This window comes from Fulvia fulva, chromosome 3 (genome assembly GCF_020509005.1).
Source record: "Fulvia fulva chromosome 3, complete sequence".
Taxonomy (NCBI): domain Eukaryota; kingdom Fungi; phylum Ascomycota; class Dothideomycetes; order Mycosphaerellales; family Mycosphaerellaceae; genus Fulvia; species Fulvia fulva.
In genome coordinates, this window is record NC_063014.1 from 2,557,718 (window position 1) to 2,578,078 (window position 20,361).

Consider the following 20,361-nt stretch of genomic DNA (forward strand, 5'->3'; position numbering starts at 1 on the left):
TCGTAGGTGCTTCGCGTTTCTTTGGATCAACGATAGTGCCAATCCAACAGCACATTTTTTAACCACCCTATATTCGATCTCGGTGTTTTCACTGTATTTGGAGTGCTCGGTGACGCAAGATCAATGCTCTCACTTGATGACGGCCAATGTCGTCTTGTGAACCAGAAAGGCTGGAGTATGATGGTGGAGAAGTCGAAGCGGAATTGCTCTAGAGCACGCGACAGCTTCGTTCAATTGATGGTATAGCCTCCATCTACCACGAGTGCGGAGCCTTGAATGAACGTCGCCTTCGACGACGACAGAAACAACACCGCGTCGGCAACCTCCTGAGCAGTTCCTGGACGGTCCAGTGGCGCAATCGAAATCGCAGAGTCTAGCACGTCCATGTTTGGCCGAGTCATAGGGGTATCTATAACGCCTGGGCAAACACTTGGGGGTTCACATCAGATTCTCGCTGCGAACTTCGGATGAATACATGTTTAGGCTGACTTACCAGTTCACTCGGATGTTATCTTTGGAGTACTGAGACTTCTTGTTAGCTGGTTTGTGTCAAAATTGGATTGGGGAGGTCTTACATCGATGGCATCGCATTTGGTCATTCCTATTATTGCTGCTTTGGAAGCGCAATAGGCGGCTGACTTATCGTTAGAAATTGGTCGGACATCACACTGGTCGCAGGAGACTGACCTGCTGCTGGCCTGCCGACTATGCCGAGTTGACTTGCGAAGTTGACGATACTGCCGCGATTTCCTGGTCTTCCATCGTGGGTTTCGAGAGGGTCTTGCATCAGCATCTGTGAGAGTTGCGCTCGGGAAGCCAACCAGCAGCCACGATAGTTGATGCCATTGATACGATCGAACTCTTCTGGTGCAGTCTCGTGAGACTTGGTGTTTCTGCTAAGCGTCCCAGCCTGGTCGGGGTCAGCTTTCTCTATCGCATGTGAGCTCATGACCACCACATACAGCATTGACGGCATAGTCGATTCTACCAAATGCTTGGACAGCTTTATCCACGAGCGCTTGGACTTGGGCCTCATCCGATACGTTGACCTGAACGATCTCGACTTGAGCGTCTCCCCACTCGTCCGCCTGATGGATCAAATTCTTGGTCTCTTGTAGTCCCTTCTCGTTGAGATCAGATATCACGATCTTCCGACATCCTTCTGAAACAAACGATATGGCTGTTGCTTGTCCGATGCCTTGTGGACGTCAGAGTCGAGTGATAAGCTGTTCAATAACGACGTACCTGAAGCTGCACCAATCACCAAAGCTACACCGGGAAAGAGATTGATCATCATCAAGTCGTCCGTCCAAAAATCCCGTGTAACGTCGAAGCATCGTGAAGCGTGAGACGAGATATGGCAACGAGACAAAGTGAGGAGGTCCACATACTCCACCAGGTCCATCCCGGCGGAGGGGTAAAAGCATAGCTGTTTGAACAAGCATCATAGCAGGCTACGTGTAACATCATATGAAGTAAGCTATGACACTGATAAACACAGTACTATCGAGCAGTATGCATGAAGCGATAGTGATGCTGTCGACGGAAGTGACAGTTTGCATTGATACCGCTTATCGTTCAAGACTCTCTTCGATGGGTCCAAGATGTTGGGTTGGGTACATACCGTGGTATCCTGAAGTTGGGCGTTTGATCAGTCCAAAAGGCCTGTAGCTGTGTAAGCAGTGAGGGCAGTACGACTGAGCAGGGGTCGAGACGCAAATGTCGACTACACCGCCGCGATCAGGAAAAGCTCCAGGCAGCGTTGGCACCAGACCGAGGCGATTATCTTCCTACAAAGATCCCGGATAGGGTACTATGAGGAACGATCACGTACGTGACGTCCTTCCTGCCGTTGAACTTTGAAGATCGAGACGGCAGGACCGGTACGCCAACGCCAATGTTCACGACTGCACTGCGAGTGCGATATTCTTGATCTTCCGCCATCGTACCTACTGTTGCTGGAGACACCATCCCGATGACGTCCATATCTAATATGCTCGTGGTTCCACTCCAGTACTTCGTGCTCTTGAGCGGCGCGAATGTGGTGGCAAGTACTGGGCCAAGGAAACCGTTTATAATATCGAGCGATCAGCATGGTGGCCTCTTGACCTGGTCAACGTGCTTGGAGTAAAAATCCGCAAGAGTTCCATGGACTTCGGCATTGCCTCGCCGCACCGTCTCAGCAAGTTTCGTCCTGCTCATGAGTCGTCTGACCATCAAACATGGTCTACCAAACGCAAGCCTCGGAGTGAGAAGCACGCAACCTCAACGGACTGTCGAGCTCAAGACGCTTGTGCAAACGAGGTCCGAAAACTTCTTTGCTTTCATCGTCTTGCACCAGCCTTCAACTGCGACAGACCACGCCCAGGACATCTTGCGGCCTTTGTCTGGTACTCAGACACATGTGCCACCTTGCCTTGGTCTCAACATCAATCACGCTGCACGTCGAATAGAAAGTGGCACAGTCGCACGGCAACAACCACCTTCCTGCAGATACCCGCGCCTCGGCTCTTGATCTGGCACAACTGTGAGACTTTGATTCCAGATACACTCAGGTGCCCGTGGCAGTGCAACAGGGGCACGACGACATCATACTCGAGTGCCTGACATCTGCATAGTGAAGAGGTGGCAGTTGCATGCAGCTTCGCAGTTGTTTTGCTTTCACATGCAACTACCCCTGCAGCTGTCCAGCAATTCGACTAGGGTGAAGCTTGACTTGCGTGCTCCAGCAAACGTCCAACGTCAACATCTCTTCTTGGTCACGCGCACATCTCTTCTCCTTCGAGACGGCTTCAACAACACCACCATCACCCCCGATACAAGCGCTTGCTCTGCCATGCAACGGCATACAAGATGACAATCTCCTCGACCAAAAGATTCGCTATCCTCCTCCTCAATGCCCTTCACCTCACGAGCTATCTCGCATCTGCCCAGAGCTGCTACTTCCCCGGCGGCGCGGTGGACAATGACAGCGGTGTATGCGGTGACTCCAGCGTATGCTGCCCTCTGAGCTGGGAATGCATATCAAATGGACTCTGCTACCTACCAGCACAAGAGTTCTTCCAGCGCTCTTCTTGCACGGATAAATCCTGGGGAGACGATTGTCCGCAAATGTGCCTCAGAGATGGTGAGCGGCGGTCAGACTGCGCGTGCTTTCTATTTTCGCTGACTATGCACAGATAGTGGACCGGAGAACGGTAACCAAGCAGTGCAGCAGTGCAGTGATGGAAGATACTGCTGCGACAGGAACCGACCGGAGGTGGACGAGGATGATGCGAGCAAGTCTTGCTGTGTGCAGAAGGTCAGATTCATCGACATTGAGGATGGTACCGCGACTGCTACGATCTCCACGAAGGCGGGTTCGTCGACAAAGGCCTCGTCTGCCAGCTCTACAAAATCGACCAGAAGCTCTACCAGCAGTTCCCCCAGCAGCTCCACGAGTGACTCCCACAGCACCAGCTCAGGCTCGACATCCAGCATGAGCACAGCTTCCTCGAGTCGGCCGCCGCAGACCAGTGTTATCACCACGCAAGCCACCACCACGAATTCCCAAGGCGAAGCGACCACGATAATGGTCATGACGACCGCACTCGTCGACCCGTTGCAGGAGAGTTCAATTCCGCCACATGCACACGAAAGGCAATCAAACAGCAGCACCATAGTCGGCATCGCCGTAGGCGTACCACTCGGTCTCATCGTTGCCTCAGTCCTCGCATTCTTCCTCTGGCGCCACCGCCGCAAGAACAAGTCCGCACCCAGCGACCCTCCCACCTCCGAGCGCAAAGACCTCGTCGACATGTACGGCAGCAACACCACCCACGACGGCAAACGTCCCGAAGCAGACGGCTACCCAGTCGCCGCCTCCAGCACAAAGCCTGGCCACCTCAGCCAAGCCATATCCGAAATGTCCGGCTCGCCAGTCACCCGCCAACAATACAGCCCACACAGCGCCGTCTCACCCATCACGACCGGCAGTTTCTCGAACCACAACCTGAACCCACCAACCGCCAACGGCCTCGGCTTCGTCCCAGAAGAGCAGCCGCAGGAGTTGTGGGGAGGAGATATACCACGCCAACAGCACCCACAACCACAACCGCAACCGCAGGACTTCACACCGATGGGTCCTAGACCCATGCCGTATGGAGGAGGCTCGTATCCTGGACAGCCGGTGCCGTATCAACCTGCCCCAGCGCAAAGTGCTCAGCAGATGTCGAGTGGAGCGACCGAGGCTGCGCGTAAGAGTGGTGAAGGTGGGGCTGGTGGACAGTACTCTGCGTTCCAGGGCGTGAGCGAGTTGCCGAGCAGTGAGAGGCCTCCTGTAGAGACGGCGCAGAGCCCGCCGCCTGGGGAAGATCAGGGGCGGATTGGCAAGGGGTTGAGCGTGGTGAATCAGTGATGAGGTGCGAAGCATATGAGAGCATGCAATGGGTTCACTCGGGGAGTGAACAGTCCATAGCGTGGACCGCCAGTGGTTCAACGAGAGAGCCAACGCCTGTGCTGCCAGATCACTTGTATAGCCTCGAGATGGATACACGATGTTTCAGTCAAGCACACATGTCCCGTACCGCCTGCATCTTACTTGCCATTGCTGAGGCCGCGATCTTCAGCTGAACATGGACTTACTGCATTGGATCAGCAGCCTTACAGCTAGCTGTACCTCTTACAGTTTTTGCTATAGTCTTAGCGCCAATTGACGATGCACCTCCGACCTTACAGCTTCACGTTCCACTTCAGTATCCAGCCTTGCCAGTTCAACACAGCGCGCGCATGCATGCACCAGGTCACTCAAGCATTCGGCTACTCAGCAGATGATCTACTCCGCCTGGTGTGGGCCGTGCCAAGCTCATGGCATGCCTGTGTCGATTGTAGATCCGCGGTGATTTCCTCTATCACTTCAACGTCCGATCTGCCGTATGCATTCACCATCATATGTCTTCGGTCGCCGGCTTGAAGGGACTCTTACTGAGGTCTTGCATTATTCACATTGCGTACCAGGTGGTCATCGAACAAGCGGTCGAGGGCATGTGAGCAGTGGCATGGTCGATATCGTGTGGGTGCGTGCCCGTGGACTGGAACTTCTGACTGACATGTTTTTGCTTGTTGCTGCTGCTGAATGTCTTGTGGACCGTGTGAGAAGGTGGGTGCCTCGAGTAGAGGATTGAGGGATGCACGTCGCGAGCCTTTCGTGTTTGGACTGGCGCGTTGCATGATGGACATGGTGAACTGGGTTTCCTTGTCAGCAATTGCGTGCGGCTGTCCTTGACGGCTTTGGTCATCGTTCCGGGACGCCTACGCATCTCAGCGCATCGGCTTGTCCACTGCATCAATCGTGTCCAGCGTATGTTGTCGAGTGATGGTGCAAGCACTACAGCAGAACATGGCAATATGAGTCCATATCGTTTCCACTTCATCCTAAAATCTGTAGCTCGTCGTGTGTCACATCGTTGATCGCATTCTTCAATGACATACAGACTGCTTGAGGGAAGGTCTCAGGCAGGTTTCGTGGGCGGCCATGAATAGTTGATGGTTCGCAGTTGGCACAGCGGTACAAGGCTGCGACACAGCTCTATCGTGACGCATCCCTGGCCACGTCCCAAACTTTTGGGGTCTCGTTGTGTTGACGTTGAGAATGTCCAGGATTAGCTTTCACAACGGTCATCTGGAGCACTGCACATTGCGCCTGAGGCCTGGCCCTTGCGCTGCCCGCCAGCAATCTGAGAGCCAAGAGGGCATGAGGAGAAGAGGTCCCTACTTCCAATGCGTGGTGTGATGAAGAAGTGCTGGAGCTGGAGATGGCAGGTGAAGCAGGTGGCAGCTTCCGCACGAATCCGCGATTGAGGTGTCGAGCCCTCGAGGATTGCGGACGCGGGAGCGGCTTAGCATTCCCATTCCCATGCCTCGAAGCCAAAAGCACACATGCAACTGATGATGCATGCATAACAGGCCAGACTGGCCATGGCCCATGTTGAGAAGCAATGCTGCCTCCTGTCTGTGGATAGACGGTGAGGAGGGAGAATTCTGATGCAGCAGGAAGAGGGTGTGCTGTATCAAAAGTGACGTTTAGCAATCTCTTCGAGGTGTCGTATCCACTTCCATGTTGCCGCCGTACTAGGCCATATCGAGTTGAGGTGATATCACTGTCGTCCGTGCTTACCTAAGCACTTTAGTTATCTTGTTTCTAAGTATGTTGTATCTACTGTAATCGGCCAGGGTGTTGTTACCTTAGCTACTACCGTAATATCTTATCGATATTTAAGGTATAGTAAGCTACTACTAGTACTATAGATATTGTTAATTAGGCTCTCTAGAAAACCGCGGAAGACAGTACTACTATCGCTACTACTACTTCTATAATAGTCGTAGTAGTAACTTAGTCGTAAATTAGAGACTCGGACGATAAATATAAGGTTTAGCCTAGTATTAAATTAAAGCGGAAGAGACGTACTATTACTAATAAGTTAGTACTATTATCTAAAGACTATTACGATAGGACTCTATAGTTTAGCTTAGCTAATCTTACGAGCGATAAGTACGTAAATAACCTTCGCTTTTATAAGTCAGATATTATACGTCTTATAACGTACTTTACTACCGAGCGGGCTATACTACCGAGCGGGCTATACTACCGAGCGGGCTACTTTTACTAAGAACTATACTACTTCTACTATAATTGCGACGGTATCTTAATACGACGACATCCTATAGAATCGTTACTAGGAGGACGATTCTTCTTTAGATTCTTTACTATCTAGCAAGTCTACTTTATAGGTACGTACGTTATACCCCGACTCGCTATATCGCTTATAGCGTTATAGCCTTAGTGCTGGCCGAACACTATCTAGCGACTCTCTACTCACTTCCTACCTCCTAGTATCCTCTAGAGGTATTAATTACGACGCCTTATTAAAGGTTAGAGACCCTCTAGACTAAATATATATTATAAGACTATAGTACGGGAGTATAAGGGTTTAGTATTAACGAAGTCGATAGCTAAAGAGAGAAGAGAGTCTAAGAACAAGGCCTATACTTAAAGGCCGAGGTGTCGGGCGTCGGTATCGGGCCGAGCTTAGTTATCCGGGTCACGTGATCAGATTCGAATCCTTTACTCGCGGAGCTGCCGTAATACTACCCTCTCTCTAAAACACCTTCGTCTCGAAGCGTATATCCTTAAATCTCCCTTAGCGTAAACGCGAAAGCTTTATTATCCTCTATATCGTTCGTTTCGTCTATTAGCTCTAATAACTTACTAGAGGTAGGTACTAAAACCCTTTTAATATAGCTATCGTTAGCATTAGGCGTATAGTTATCCTTAGCTAGAGCTATAGGGCTATTACCTTTACGTAGAGGCTATACCGTTACGGTTAACTAAGGTACTAGATCTATTACGTTCGCGTCCGGCCTTATATCGACTAAGGTCTTATTCGGAATCTAATCTTCTAGCGGATAAAAGTTGATCGGTATAGACTTAGTTAGGTTGTTATACTTAAAGTCTACGACTACCTTCGGTATATCCTTATATACTACGCTCGCGGGCTCCTAGGTAGACTTACTATCTAAATAGCCCTTCTATTTTACTAGTATAGTAATACCTCTGCCCTTCGGCTTAGAATCTAGGACGCGTTTAACCTCCTAGGTCTTAAACGTGTTACTAGTTTTATTAGTAACCTCGATCGGCGGCGGTCGTACGTTATCTTCTAGATCTACCGGTCGGAGAAGATTTAAATAGAAGGAGTTATATACGCGGATCGTCTCTAGTATAGTAATACTATACGTATTCTTACTAAGCGCGGTAGTAATTGTTACCGGTCTAAACTATTTGATATTAAGCTTCTTAGCTAGGCGTAGTGACTTCTAGTTCTTAGTATTAATATAGATACGGTCGCCTAGGCTATATTACGGTAGTATAGTACGGTATATATTAGCGTTATCTACTTATAGGGCTTGATCGTAACGTAAGTATTCGTATAGGTACGTATAGATGTTCTTTATCTATTAAGTAAAACGCTCTACCTTTTCGGCGGATAGGCGTTACTTAGTAGGTATTAAACGCTTAGAGAGGCTATCTCTATTAAAGTTACCTATACGAGGATAACAATCTCGGTCGGTAAAGAATAGCGAGATACCTATTACTTCTATAATATAGTTGTTCTTTACGAATTCCGCTAGCGGAAGCCACTATACCTAATCTCCTTATACGTAGTCGATAAATATACGGAGGTACTTCTCTATCTCCTTATTCGTGTTCTTAGACTGTCTATCGGTCTTAGGATAGAAGGCTATAGACAACTTATAGACTATCCCTACTAGTTCGTAGAAGCGTTACTAAAAAGCTAATAGCTACTAACTACCTCGATCTATAACAATAGGTAGAGGGGTACTATATAAGCGGTAGTAGTCCCGGACGAAGACCTCGGCGATATATTCGGCCGTTATCTCCTTTACTAGGATTATATAGTATCCCTTACCAGTACGGTTAGTAATCGTAAGGGTATTAGTATATATAACGCTATTATAATTAGTACTCTTCGGTAGTCCTACTACGAAATCTATAGCAATTTCGTCCTATAGTCTAAACGGGATTAGTAGGGATTTTAGTAGCCCTAGGTATTACGTCTACGAGGGTTTTAACGAGCGGCATTCGTCGTACTTAAAGATCTTATTACGTACCTACTATAAAAGGCCGGGCTAGACGAAGTCGCGAGTAATAAGCTCGTAGGTCTTCGTACAACCTAGGTGACTAGTAGAGGGGGTACTATAATATACTTAGAAGACCTTAAAGCGTAAACCCGGTACGTCTAGTACGAAGACGTTATAGCCGCCGTATCTATTCTTAATATTAAACAGGTACGAGTTACGTAGTAGTAGAAGACGGCGGATTATACGAAAGACGAAGAAGGACCTAATAGGATAGCATGTATCTATATATAGTATCGCCGGTGTTAGTTTAGGTAGATACTAGGTGTCCGGATGTTTACTAGCCTATAGGCTAGTAAACCCTAGTCACGTGATCTAGTCACATAACACACCTACACCTACATGCTTGTCCTACGGCCTATATGTTCTTAACACTCCTACTTAGGCTATATAGTCTCCTACAATCCCTTTACGTAAGCTAGAGCTACCTTATAAAGTTTTGAAACTACTAGCTATTAAGGGGCTTTATTAACCTATTAGTAGCTATGTCCTTTATATAGTAGTAGTCTACTACAATCTTCTTCTACTACTAGAGATGTCTGACATAGTTATATACAACATCAATATGCTTTGACCTTTTATATATATAGGCATCTTTAACAAGTGTTAAAGCGGCTTAGTTATTACCTATAAGCTTAGCTAGCCTTAGCTCGTCAATAGTGCCCTTGCTTGCCCTTATACTCGGCTAGAAAGAGCTCTTTCCTACCAGTTCTAGGCACCCCATTTCCCTAAGGATAGTAGCAAGAAATTGTAACTACTTTACGGCTGCGTTTATAGCTATGAACTCAGCTTCTATTATTAATGTTGTAATAGACTTCTACTTCCTACTCATCTAGGACACAGGTAATCTATAAAGGAACTATACGTATCCTAGAATTGAGATTCTATCCACTTTGTCTATAGCGTAGTCAGAGTCCGAGTATCCCTAGAGATTGCCCCCTCCCTTTCTATATATAAGACTAAGGTCTAGGTACGACCGTAGGTATCGGGAGAGCTTCTTTAAAGCCTTTATATACTACTACGAGGGATTAGTAACAAATGAGCTAATTCTTCTAAGGGGGAATGCTAAGTCTGGCCTTGTTATTGTTATTAGCTACATCTAGGTACTATTATAGCTCTAGTAATCCTGTTTGTTGCACCTCTTATCTATAGGTGCCGTAGGCACTAAATGCTCGTAGCTCTCTATAGGTAAGTAGGTTAGCGTAGCCTTCTCTCTAGCCATGTTCATCTTGGCTAAGTTAGTGTAGATATAGTATCCTTAATTAAGCTTTAAAGTGCCTTAGGACCTATCTCTTATAATTCTTATTCTAAGGATCTTCGTAGGTTCACTAAGATCTTTAATCTTAAACACTTTTCTAAGCTTAGCCTTAAACCACTAAACATCTAATAGCTTCGGAGCTGTAATAGGTATGTCATCTATATAGGTAAGGACTATAAGGTCTCTATCCGTATAGATAAGTAGGCATAGATCTACCTAGGACTAGGTAAATCCAATCTTCTCTAGCTTCGTAACATAGAGCTTGTTCTAGTCTCTAGCTGCTTGCTTAAGCCTATAAAGGCTTCGTAGGACCTTGAACACTATATTTAGAGGTGCTTTAACTCCTAGGGGTAGGATTATATAGATGTCTTTAAGAAGGCTACTTTAGGTAAAAGCATTATTTATATCTACTAGGTGTATCTCGAGATCTCTCTTACACACTACTACTATAAATACTCGGAGAGTATTATGTCTAACAGTAGGTATAAAGGTCTCTTCGAAGTCAACCCTATATTTCTATAAAAACCCTCTTATAACTAGTCTTGCCTTAAACTCCTTAATAGCTCTACTAATCATTCTTTTTATATTAAAGACCTACCTAGAAGTAATTAGATTCGTACCCTTTAGCGGTACAACTACTTCCTAGGTATTGTTACTTACTAAGGCAATAAGTTCGTTCTCGATTGCCTCTCTCTATATATATCCCTATTCGGGGTCTCCTACGGCTACCTTATAGGACTTTGGGATTGGCACTTCCTACTAATAGGCTATAGCCTACCTAATAGTAGCAAATATATATTCTTCTACGTCGTTCAGAATCTCCTCTACCTAGCTTATTATAGGGTCTAGATAGAACATCTAGGCGATAAGAGCCTTATAGTATTTAGCCTTATACTCTTTAGAGTTATTATCTCCGTCCCCCCTTAACCTCTTGTTGCCTATAACCTAAGGTAGCGCTAGGTGTTCGGATAGGTCGAACTGAACGACATCTTCTTTTTCTTTTATTAGAGTACCCTGATCTCTAAACTTCTAGTATTCCCTAATGTCCTTTAGGGGAGGGGGAAGTTATATAAACAGCGGTTGCTATAGTATTAATGACTTGGGTAGGTTCTGTATAGATCCACCGTTATCGGCCTTCGACAGTATTGAAACCGCCTTAATATTTTCTCCTAGCCTTCGTAACGGTGTCTCTAATAATCCCCTATCGGAAAATTTCGCCCTAAAGGGCTTCCTTTTATTCTTAAACTAGTCGACGTAACTATACGCTTTTATTGCTTTTATATCAGGATCCTAGAACAGCTATTGTTTTGTAGTGTTTTCTAAGTAGCCTATAAACACGGCTTCTTTTCCTCGGTTTATTAACTTGTCTCTCCTTAAGCCTTAAGATTAGGCTCTTAGGTCTATATAGACTATAGCTTTGTATCCCTAGACGCGGAAATAGTCGACTAACGGTACTTAGCTAGTAAAGGCTTCTTCTAGTAAAAGAGTAATACTATTAATGATCGGACTATTAGGCAGTCTGTTTCTGATTATAGTCTATACTTACAAAGCTTCTAGCTAGAACTTAACTAGTATGCTAGAGTCTTTAAGCATAGCCCAGACTATGTTCTTAGAGGCTTGAATTAACCTTTCTATAGGTCTATTTTAAAGAGAGTTATAGGCATTAGTTGTGTCTATCTAAGTACTAAACTCCTTCTCCTACTCTTTTAGTAAGGCGAGAATTTCCTTTATACTATTACTACGGATCGTAGATAGAAAGCACCTTGACTACCGTTCTGCCTAGACCTTCTAATCCCGTAGGGCTGTAGGAGCGTCGCTCCTAGCCTTCAAAGGGATTACCCACTTCTTCCTAGAGAAGTTGTCTATAATCTTAAGCCAATATTTGTATCCTAGCCTAGAGACTACGCCCTAAAAAGGCCTATAGATGTCAATAGAGATAAGGGCTAGCCTCTCCCCTTTCCTCTCTATAGTAGGTCCTTTGAACTTCCTTATGTTTATAAGGGAGCAGACCTTACAATTCTAGTGTTTAGAAGGAATAGGAATAGGATCTTTCTTATTAGTGACTCTGTATAGGTTTCTTAGTAGTCCCTTACTAAGGTGTGTATATCTTCTATACTATAGCTCCTACTGATCTTCGGACTTAGTGTTAGCTATAGCGGTACCGTCACGTTCTTAAGAGAGTATACTAGTATACTATAGCTTAAGAATTTCCGAGATCGAGTAGATAAACGGTACTCCTCCTCGAAGTTTAGTCTAGACAACGGGTTTACTAGACAAGGATTTTAGGGTGAAACTAGGTAGTTAGATAGCAAACTATTAGCTAAACTGATTCTACGAAACAAGACTAACTCTAAGGCTAGGAACAAACAGGACATTTTCTAAGACAATTTGCTTTCTAGAAGGACTACCTATTACTACACTTCCTATATATATAGCTTATAGATAGCCACCCCTAACCTTGATCCACTTCCTCTTTAAAAGAGGCTTTAGTGTCCTAAATAGTGAATCTTAGTCAGTTATATATAATGATGTATAAGAGTCAAGTAACTACTCGGACAAGGGGTACTTACCTTTAGCTTCTATAGTAGAATAGGCAACCTTATTAACATTATCATCTTCTGATAGTATCTTAGGGTCTGATACGTCTTCCTAGGTCGTATAGGCCCTTATAGGCTTACTAGAGGAGGCCTTCGGCTTGCGGCTCTCCTTTATCTGCTTTATAAGGTCCGTTATTACCTTAAGGACATCACGAAGGTTTAGTAATAATGACCTCCTACGAGGTAGTAACGGTTGTCTCTTAGTAGGGTAGGTAACCCTAGCTAGTTTGTCCTTATTCCTAACAGCCTACTAAGCTATAGAAAGGTGTAGGCACTTGCTTATAAAATGGTCACTACCGTAGAGATAGCACGTAAGCTTGCCCTAGAAACCCTTCTTAGCAAATATAGCTGTCCCTTAATAAATCATTGATTCTTGCTTCTCCCTAAGAATTACAAGAATGTCTTATAGTAAGAGATTTACCTAGGCATTAATTACATCGCGAATTGAGCCAAATGAGTCTAGTAGAGCTACTAAGAGTTACTAGATCTTTCTATCCTTAGTCTTGATGTCTTAGAACTAAGGCGAGATTAAAACAGCCCTCCTTATAATTGAGCTAAGCTCCTACTAGGCGTTATCTGTTGACTAGTCCTCTGTCATCACGAAATTAGTGTATTACTAAAGCAAACTTCTTCTAGTAGCGAGAAGTCTTCTCTTATATTTAGCTTTAGCCTATTCCTATAACTCCTTCGTATACCGGATCTCGTATATTATCTCTTAGTTATCTATCGACAGATAGATATACATCTTATATAGGGCCGTTACATTATACCGTCTATACTCTAAAGGAAGAGATGACTCCGATAATATAGAGGGTGTCGCTATAGATAGGGTTGTAGCGGGAATGTCTATAATAATGTCTTCGAGGACCTAGTCAACCTGCTTTAATACTAGGTGTATTCTTATTAGCTTGAACTATATTTCGTAGTTCTCTCTTATTAGAATAGGTACTACTCTCTTCCTTATAAACCTAGTCTCGATCTCTATTTTTTGTAAGTTAAGAGACAGGTTAGCTACCCTTAGGTAAAAGGATATATTCGGTCGTACGCGATCGGATCGAAATAGGATAAAACGAACGCGAGGTTAATAGCGGAGAGGATAGCTATCCGCCGGGAACGGGAGGAAAGTCGAAGGATCGTATTAGTACTAAGACACTATAGCGTAACTCTCTTAGTAGAGGGGGTTTCTAAGACACTACGGCTCTCTTAGAATAAACAGTTAGTCGATACGAACGCGATGTCCGGAGAGCGACTCTTCTTAGTAAGCTCGCCTACTTATCTAAGGTATTAGTATAGGCTCCCTAACTCGGAGTCTAATAGTGCCTTACTAGGCTCTTTTACGTCTTATATATACCTATAGCACGGCTATAGCTTCCTATACAATGCGGGTACGGCCTCCAGCCTGCCTTCCTTTTGTTCTAAAGAGGAATAACTCTAATACGACTTTGTCGAGGGTAAAATACCGAGTTACTAACTCGGGCTTATAACCTATAAAAATAGGTACGAATTACGTAGTAGTAGAAGACGGCGGATTATACAAAAGACGAAGAAGGACCTAATAGGATAGCGTATATCTATATATAGTATTACCGGTATTAGTATAGGTAGATACTAGGTATCCGGATGTTTACTAGCCTATAGGCTAGTAAACCCTAGTTACGTAATCTAGTTATATAACACACCTATACCTATATACTTGTCCTACGGCCTATATGCTCTTAATACTTAATATAGATAAGGCCGCCTATAGCTACCGCCTCGCTATTATCTATACGGTACTAGCGTAGTAGCGTATAAGGCTCTCCTACGTCTAACTAGCGTAACGCTTACTATAGCTCCGCTTCTCCGTATATAACGCGGATCTTAGTTATAAGTTTATTTGTCACGGCCCTAGGCCTAGTAAATAGTCAGCTAGTATATAGGTCACGTAACCGCGCGTTACTAGCGCGCCTCGGCTATATATAACCTCGGCGTACCTCTCGCTCCTCTATCCTACGTACCTAGCTACTTTATATTAACACGATTATAAACCGTTATACTTAGCTAGGTCTCTATATCCGTAGAAGAGCTACGACGGGATCTATAAGAGCGTAGATTATTAATAACCGCGATAAGAAATCGCGGCGTACGATAGAAGAGTACGACGTAGTATAAGAGACTACCTTAGACTAAGTAGCACCTAATATAGTACGACCCTAAGCATAGCGAGGCTCGCTACTAGCTATACGCCTAGTAGTACGGCGCGAGTCTATATTTAATATATAGACTTAAGGACAAACTTAAGAACAGTAGTAGGCTACCGACGACGCTATCTAGTAGAGACTCGAGAACTTATAGCGCCTAGTTACCTACCTACCTACTAAGTTTAACTTGTACGACCTCCTTACCGACGACGAGATTTAAGAAGTTAACGGTATAGCTATAGTAGTAGTCGACTACAATAACGACGGCGCGACCGAGGAAGGCGAAGGAGAAGAAACATAATAAGTCGCGAAAACTCTCCGTATCCTAGTTAATAACTTCCTCTAACTCGACGCTAACTAGCTCGTTAAGCTAATATAAGATCCCGAGATAGTAGCGGCTATTAACTTTATCCTACGCCGCGCCGAGTAAGAGTATAGGAATGTAATATAGATAGCTACTATCCTTTACGAACAACTAGGTAAGGTAGGGTAGGAACTCGGAAAATAGAGGAGCTACGAACAGTAGATACGTAACGAGTATAACGTATTAGTTAAGGACCGCGATATATAGAAGACTAAGAAGGAGGAAGCTACTAAGTACCGTAATATATATTAGAAGGACTTAGGCATAGTACGAGTAGAGATGAATTAGGCTAAGCAGCAGCTTATTACGGTCTAGTAGGAACTCGATAACCTAAAGGCTTAACCTAAACCCTCCTCTAGCGCCGTACTCGTAGTATAAAACAAGTCTCTAAAGAAGCAAGCTAAGGAAGCCCTATAATAGCTTAACAATAACGACTCTAAGATTAGGGCACTTGAATTAGACCTCGACATATATAAGGTAGAGGCTCAAACCTACTAGAACGATATCTAGGAGCTAAATCAATCCTAGTAAAACTAGGTCGACGAGCTTAAGAAGTAACTCGAGGATCGTAGTAGGTCTAGGGTACGCTCGTCGCTATCTCGCGCAATGTTATAACGCCGCGTACTATAGAACGGTCGTGACTCTTTAAGAGGTAAGGATGATAAGGCGGAAGGTAGACGAGCAACTAAGTAAGGGTAAGAAATACTCTTATAAGACAGATTATAATAACTCGGACCCGTTATCCGAAGGTTTAGAGTTAGAGGAAGACTCGGAGTTAGATAGCAATGCCCGTGCTTATTGCCGCTCTTCTAAGGAGAAGAAGTAGGTGTACGACTTTAAGTCTCTAGTTAAGTACGATACCGAACTTAGCTAGCCCTTTAAGACTTAGCGCGGTATTAATAAGCCCGAGAAGTTTATCGGTACTATCGATAGTAAGCTATTAGGACCCTCTCTTAAGAAGTTCCTCTTAGAGTTAGAGACTATCGTCGACTATACGGTCTTCCGTAATAAGAAGGTAGTGTTAAAGTTCGTCTATAACCTCCTTACTTCTCCTAGCGACGCGTAGGAGTTGGTCGGACCTAAGATTCCTACTATCTCTAGCGTCCTTACGAGTAATAAGAAGTTATATAAGGGTATTAACGACCTAATTTAAGAGCTCGCTAATCGCTATAGTGACCGTAACCCTATCGGCCGAGCCCGCGAGCGTATATACTCTCTAAAGATAGACGGTAAGGACACCTTCTAGTCCTTCTACCCGAAGTAGCGCTAGAACGTAAACATCCTAGGCCTAAAGGGTAAAGACGCGATAGACTACCTATAACGTAAGCTAATAGTCCGCTACCTTAATAAGTATCTAACGTATCGGCCAACCTCTCTTAGCGATATAATCGATAACCTTTATTAAGCCGATAAAGACTTTAAGATCTTAGATAGCCTCTACCCCCGTAATAAGAAGCCTAAGAATAATAAGAAGGACGGTAAGGACAAGGACGATAAGCTAGTAGGCGTAGCTCCCGGTAAGCTACCTCGTAAGGCCTAGTCGACCCGTCCTAAGCCCTTTAAGAGCAGTCTCGGTAAGACCTTAGACGAAGCCGAGAACACTCGCTATATACGCGAGAGCCTCTATAAGAAGTGCCGTAAGCCCGGTCACCGCTTATAGTAGCGTACCTACGAGCTCTTCGAGTACGAAATGCCGGTACGTCTAGGTACTAACGCTAGCGGTACTAACGTCGTCGAATTACCGGCGGGAAATACGTAGTCTACTACTTAAGCGTAGAAGTAAGTAGATATAAATAAGAATAGTCATACGAAGAATTAAGAGAAGTACTACTAGTAGAGCCTCTACTAGAAGGACTTAAGCTATTATTATATGTTCTTAGGATAGTAGAAATAGAATATAACCTAGTTATTAGCTTATACCTAGTGATGCCGGGCGTAGCTAATAGGCAATATATATTGACTTTCCTTAATAACGGTACTAACTTAGATTATATTAACTCTTCTTATACGCGTAAACATAACCTGCCCTTAACTAAGCTTAATAACCTATTAGTACTCGGATTAGCTAATAGGTCTATAGCTACGGAAATGATCGAACACCGTATAAGTATAGAATTCACGCTTAGCAATAGCTATAGAGAAACGAGATCGTTCTAGGTTACTTACCTAGAATACGATATAGTACTAGGCGACCTTAGCACGATAAACATTAGCTAGGTATCTACTTTGCCTCTAGTATAATGACCCTCGACTCGGAGCACTATAAGGAACATTGCCTATAGAGCGGTAAGCTAGTCTAGGTATAGAGTGTTAACGATAAGTAGGAGCCTATAATTACTAAGTAAAGCTTCGAAGTAGCTCTAAAGACCCGATTACTATATCAAGCCACCGTAGAAGAAGACGATAAAGGAGATCTAGTCTAGACTATAACTTCCGACGTGATTATAAAGTAACGACCTAAGCCCGAGATATCGACCGAGACGCCGCCCGTACCGATACTACCGGATATCGATATCTAGGAAGTTAGCGAAGCGGCTATCGATAGGATAGCTAGGTAAAAGGGAGCCAAAGTATATATAATATTCATTTTCGATAAGAACGAACAATAGTAACTAGGGAATCTCCGCGTAACGGACCCTTTAATAGCTTGTGCTATAAGCGCTCGGAATATACGTAAGATAGTAGTATATAGGCCCGATACTAGCTATAGGATACTATCTAATAACAAGACTATCGAACGACTAGATACTCGAGTAGCGGCGTTCGTACTAGTAGCGTAGCGTACTAGCCCGACACTATCCGCTTATAAGATATACGTATAGTCTAATATTAACAAGTTTATAAAGAAAAAGGAGGAGACAATCGATCCGAGGGATCACCTCCTACCTATCTATTACGAGTTTATATACGTCTTTTCTAAGTAAGATACGAAGGAGCTCCTACCGTATAGGCTAGGTATCGACTATAAGATCAAACTAAAGCCTAGCGCGACTCTACCCTTTAGCCGACCTTACCGTATATCAAACTAAGAGGACGAGGTAATAGCTTATTAGGTCTAAGAACAATTGGCCTAGAAGGGTATCCGTAGATACGAAGGAAGGGTAGACGTATCTTTACCTATACTTATCGTTAAGAAACCTAGCGGAGGACTTAGAGTTTATATCGACTATAGACAGGTAAACAAACGTACGATAAAATCTAGGTATCCTATACCCCTAATATAGGAAATACTCAACCGTATTATAGGGAAGAAGTACTTTACTAAGCTAGATGTTATTGCCGCCTTTAACTATATACGTATAGCGGAAGGGTCGGAATGGCTTACGGCGTTTACAATACGGTATAGCTAGTTCGAGTACTTAGTAATACCGTTTGGACTATATAATATACCCGGGACATTTCAATCGTATATTAACGATACCCTAAGAGAGTTCCTCGACAACTTTACGTCCGCGTACCTCGACGACATCCTAATCTTTAGCGATACGCTCGAAGAACATATCGAGTATATAAAGAAGGTGCTCCGTAAGTACGGTAAGGCAGGCCTTTAGCTCGATATCTCTAAATACGAGTTCTATACTTAGTCTACTAAGTACCTCGGATTAATTATCGGTAAGGACGGCGTATTAATAGACCTAGCCAAGGTATAAGCGATACGTAAATAGGGGACTCCTACTAACGTAAAGGACATCCTTACGTTTAATAGATTCTTAGGCTTCTATCGACGCTTTATTAAGGACTATAGTAAGATAGTTCTGCCTATAGTAAAGCTAACTAAGAAGGACAACCCCTAGTACTAGACAAACGAATATTAGAATACGTTCGAAGGACTAAAGTAAGTATTTACCGACGCTAAGGGAACAGTACTAGCGATGTTTATCCCCGGGAGACGTACCGTCTTAGAGACTAACGTAAGCGACTTTGTGACCGTAGTAGTCCTATCGTAATATAACGAGGACAACATCCTCCGCCCTATCGTATACCTATCGAAAAAGATGAGCCCGTAGGAGTATAACTACGACATCTACGACAAGGAGTTACTCGTAATTATTAAGGCGTTTAAGGAATAGAAGCTAGAGCTAATAGCCGGCGACATTAATAAACTAGACTTCGAGAACTTTACCGACCTAAGCGGCCACCCTATACTCGTCTATAGCGACATAAGAACTTGGAATACTTTATAACATCTAAGTAGCTAAACAGACGCTAAGCTAGGTAGGCCGAGTTCTTATTACAGTTCTTCTTTAAGATCGTATACCGACTAGGAGTATAAGGAGCGAAGCTAGACAGCCTTACTCGACGTTCCTAAGACGCTATCTTATATAACAAGTCAGATCCGCGTTATGCTTAATAGGATAGGGTGCTACTGAAACTAGAACACTTCCTATCGGTTAGCGTAAGCTAGATCCTAAGACTATCCGTATCCGAAGTAGAAGGAGTAGTTATAGACAAAGCCCTAGTAGTAGATATTAGTAAGCTATACGAACAAGATAACGTAGTCGAAGCTACTACCTAACTCGCGGTAGGAGAACTAGTAAAACTACTCCGAAAGAATAAGATAGACGATAAGTACGTAATACTAGTCGACGGTATAATATATATTAAGAACCGACATAGCGGGTATAGCCTCTTCGTTCTACCTATAGAGGATAAGGAGAACACTGTCTATATACGTATAGTTAAAGCCTTTTACGATATACCGGCAGCCGGACACCTAGGTAAGACTACTACGAGTAGGCTCGTGTTACGATATTATATATAGCTAAGGATGACCCGTTTTATTAGATCTTTCGTACGCGCCTACCGGATATGTCGTAATAGCCGTAGTATTAACAAACTATAGCACGGACTTTTGGCCCTACTGCCTATCCCCTTCGATACTTAGGATAATGTCGCTATAGACTTCGTTATCGACTTACCTAGAGCGAAGTATACGGCCGACGGTCAATAGTACGAGAATGCGCTTACAGTGACTAATAGACTAGGTAAGGAGCGCTACTATATTCTAGTTCTCGAAATAATAGCTAAATATATCGCCTACGTCTATATTAAGCATAGCTTCTTACGCTACGGATTACTAAAGACGATTATATCGGACCGCGGACCTTAATAGATTTCAGCCTTTTAGGGACGCCTTTATAAACTACTATAGATTAGGCGTAAGATCTCTACCGGGTATTATCCTAAGACCGATAGACAGAGCGAGAATACGAATAAGATAATAGAGTAATATCTACGCGTATTTATTAGCTATATACAAGATGACTA

The 20,361-nt window shown here is 44.1% G+C and overlaps 3 protein-coding genes across 3 annotated transcripts; 1 reads left to right on the top strand and 2 right to left on the bottom strand.

The window, feature by feature from the left end:
- Positions 1–230: 230 nt before the first annotated feature.
- On the bottom strand, positions 231–1,297 carry CLAFUR5_08171 (Short-chain dehydrogenase srdC; the record flags this gene model as incomplete). Its single annotated transcript, XM_047907319.1, has 6 exons — positions 231–429; positions 494–522; positions 576–634; positions 688–910; positions 963–1,198; positions 1,246–1,297. 6 exons carry the CDS (start codon positions 1,295–1,297, stop codon positions 231–233), a joined length of 798 nt encoding a protein of 265 aa, XP_047759472.1.
- Positions 1,298–2,853: 1,556 nt separating this feature from the next.
- CLAFUR5_08172 (uncharacterized protein) lies at positions 2,854–4,396 on the top strand (the record flags this gene model as incomplete). The annotated part of the gene is made up of 2 exons (XM_047907320.1): positions 2,854–3,127; positions 3,180–4,396. 2 exons carry the CDS (start codon positions 2,854–2,856, stop codon positions 4,394–4,396), a joined length of 1,491 nt encoding a protein of 496 aa, XP_047759469.1.
- A 529-nt stretch (positions 4,397–4,925) lies between these two features.
- Positions 4,926–5,217, bottom strand: CLAFUR5_08173 (uncharacterized protein; the record flags this gene model as incomplete). The annotated part of the gene is made up of 2 exons (XM_047907321.1): positions 4,926–4,958; positions 4,993–5,217. 2 exons carry the CDS (start codon positions 5,215–5,217, stop codon positions 4,926–4,928), a joined length of 258 nt encoding a protein of 85 aa, XP_047759470.1.
- Positions 5,218–20,361: the final 15,144 nt, after the last annotated feature.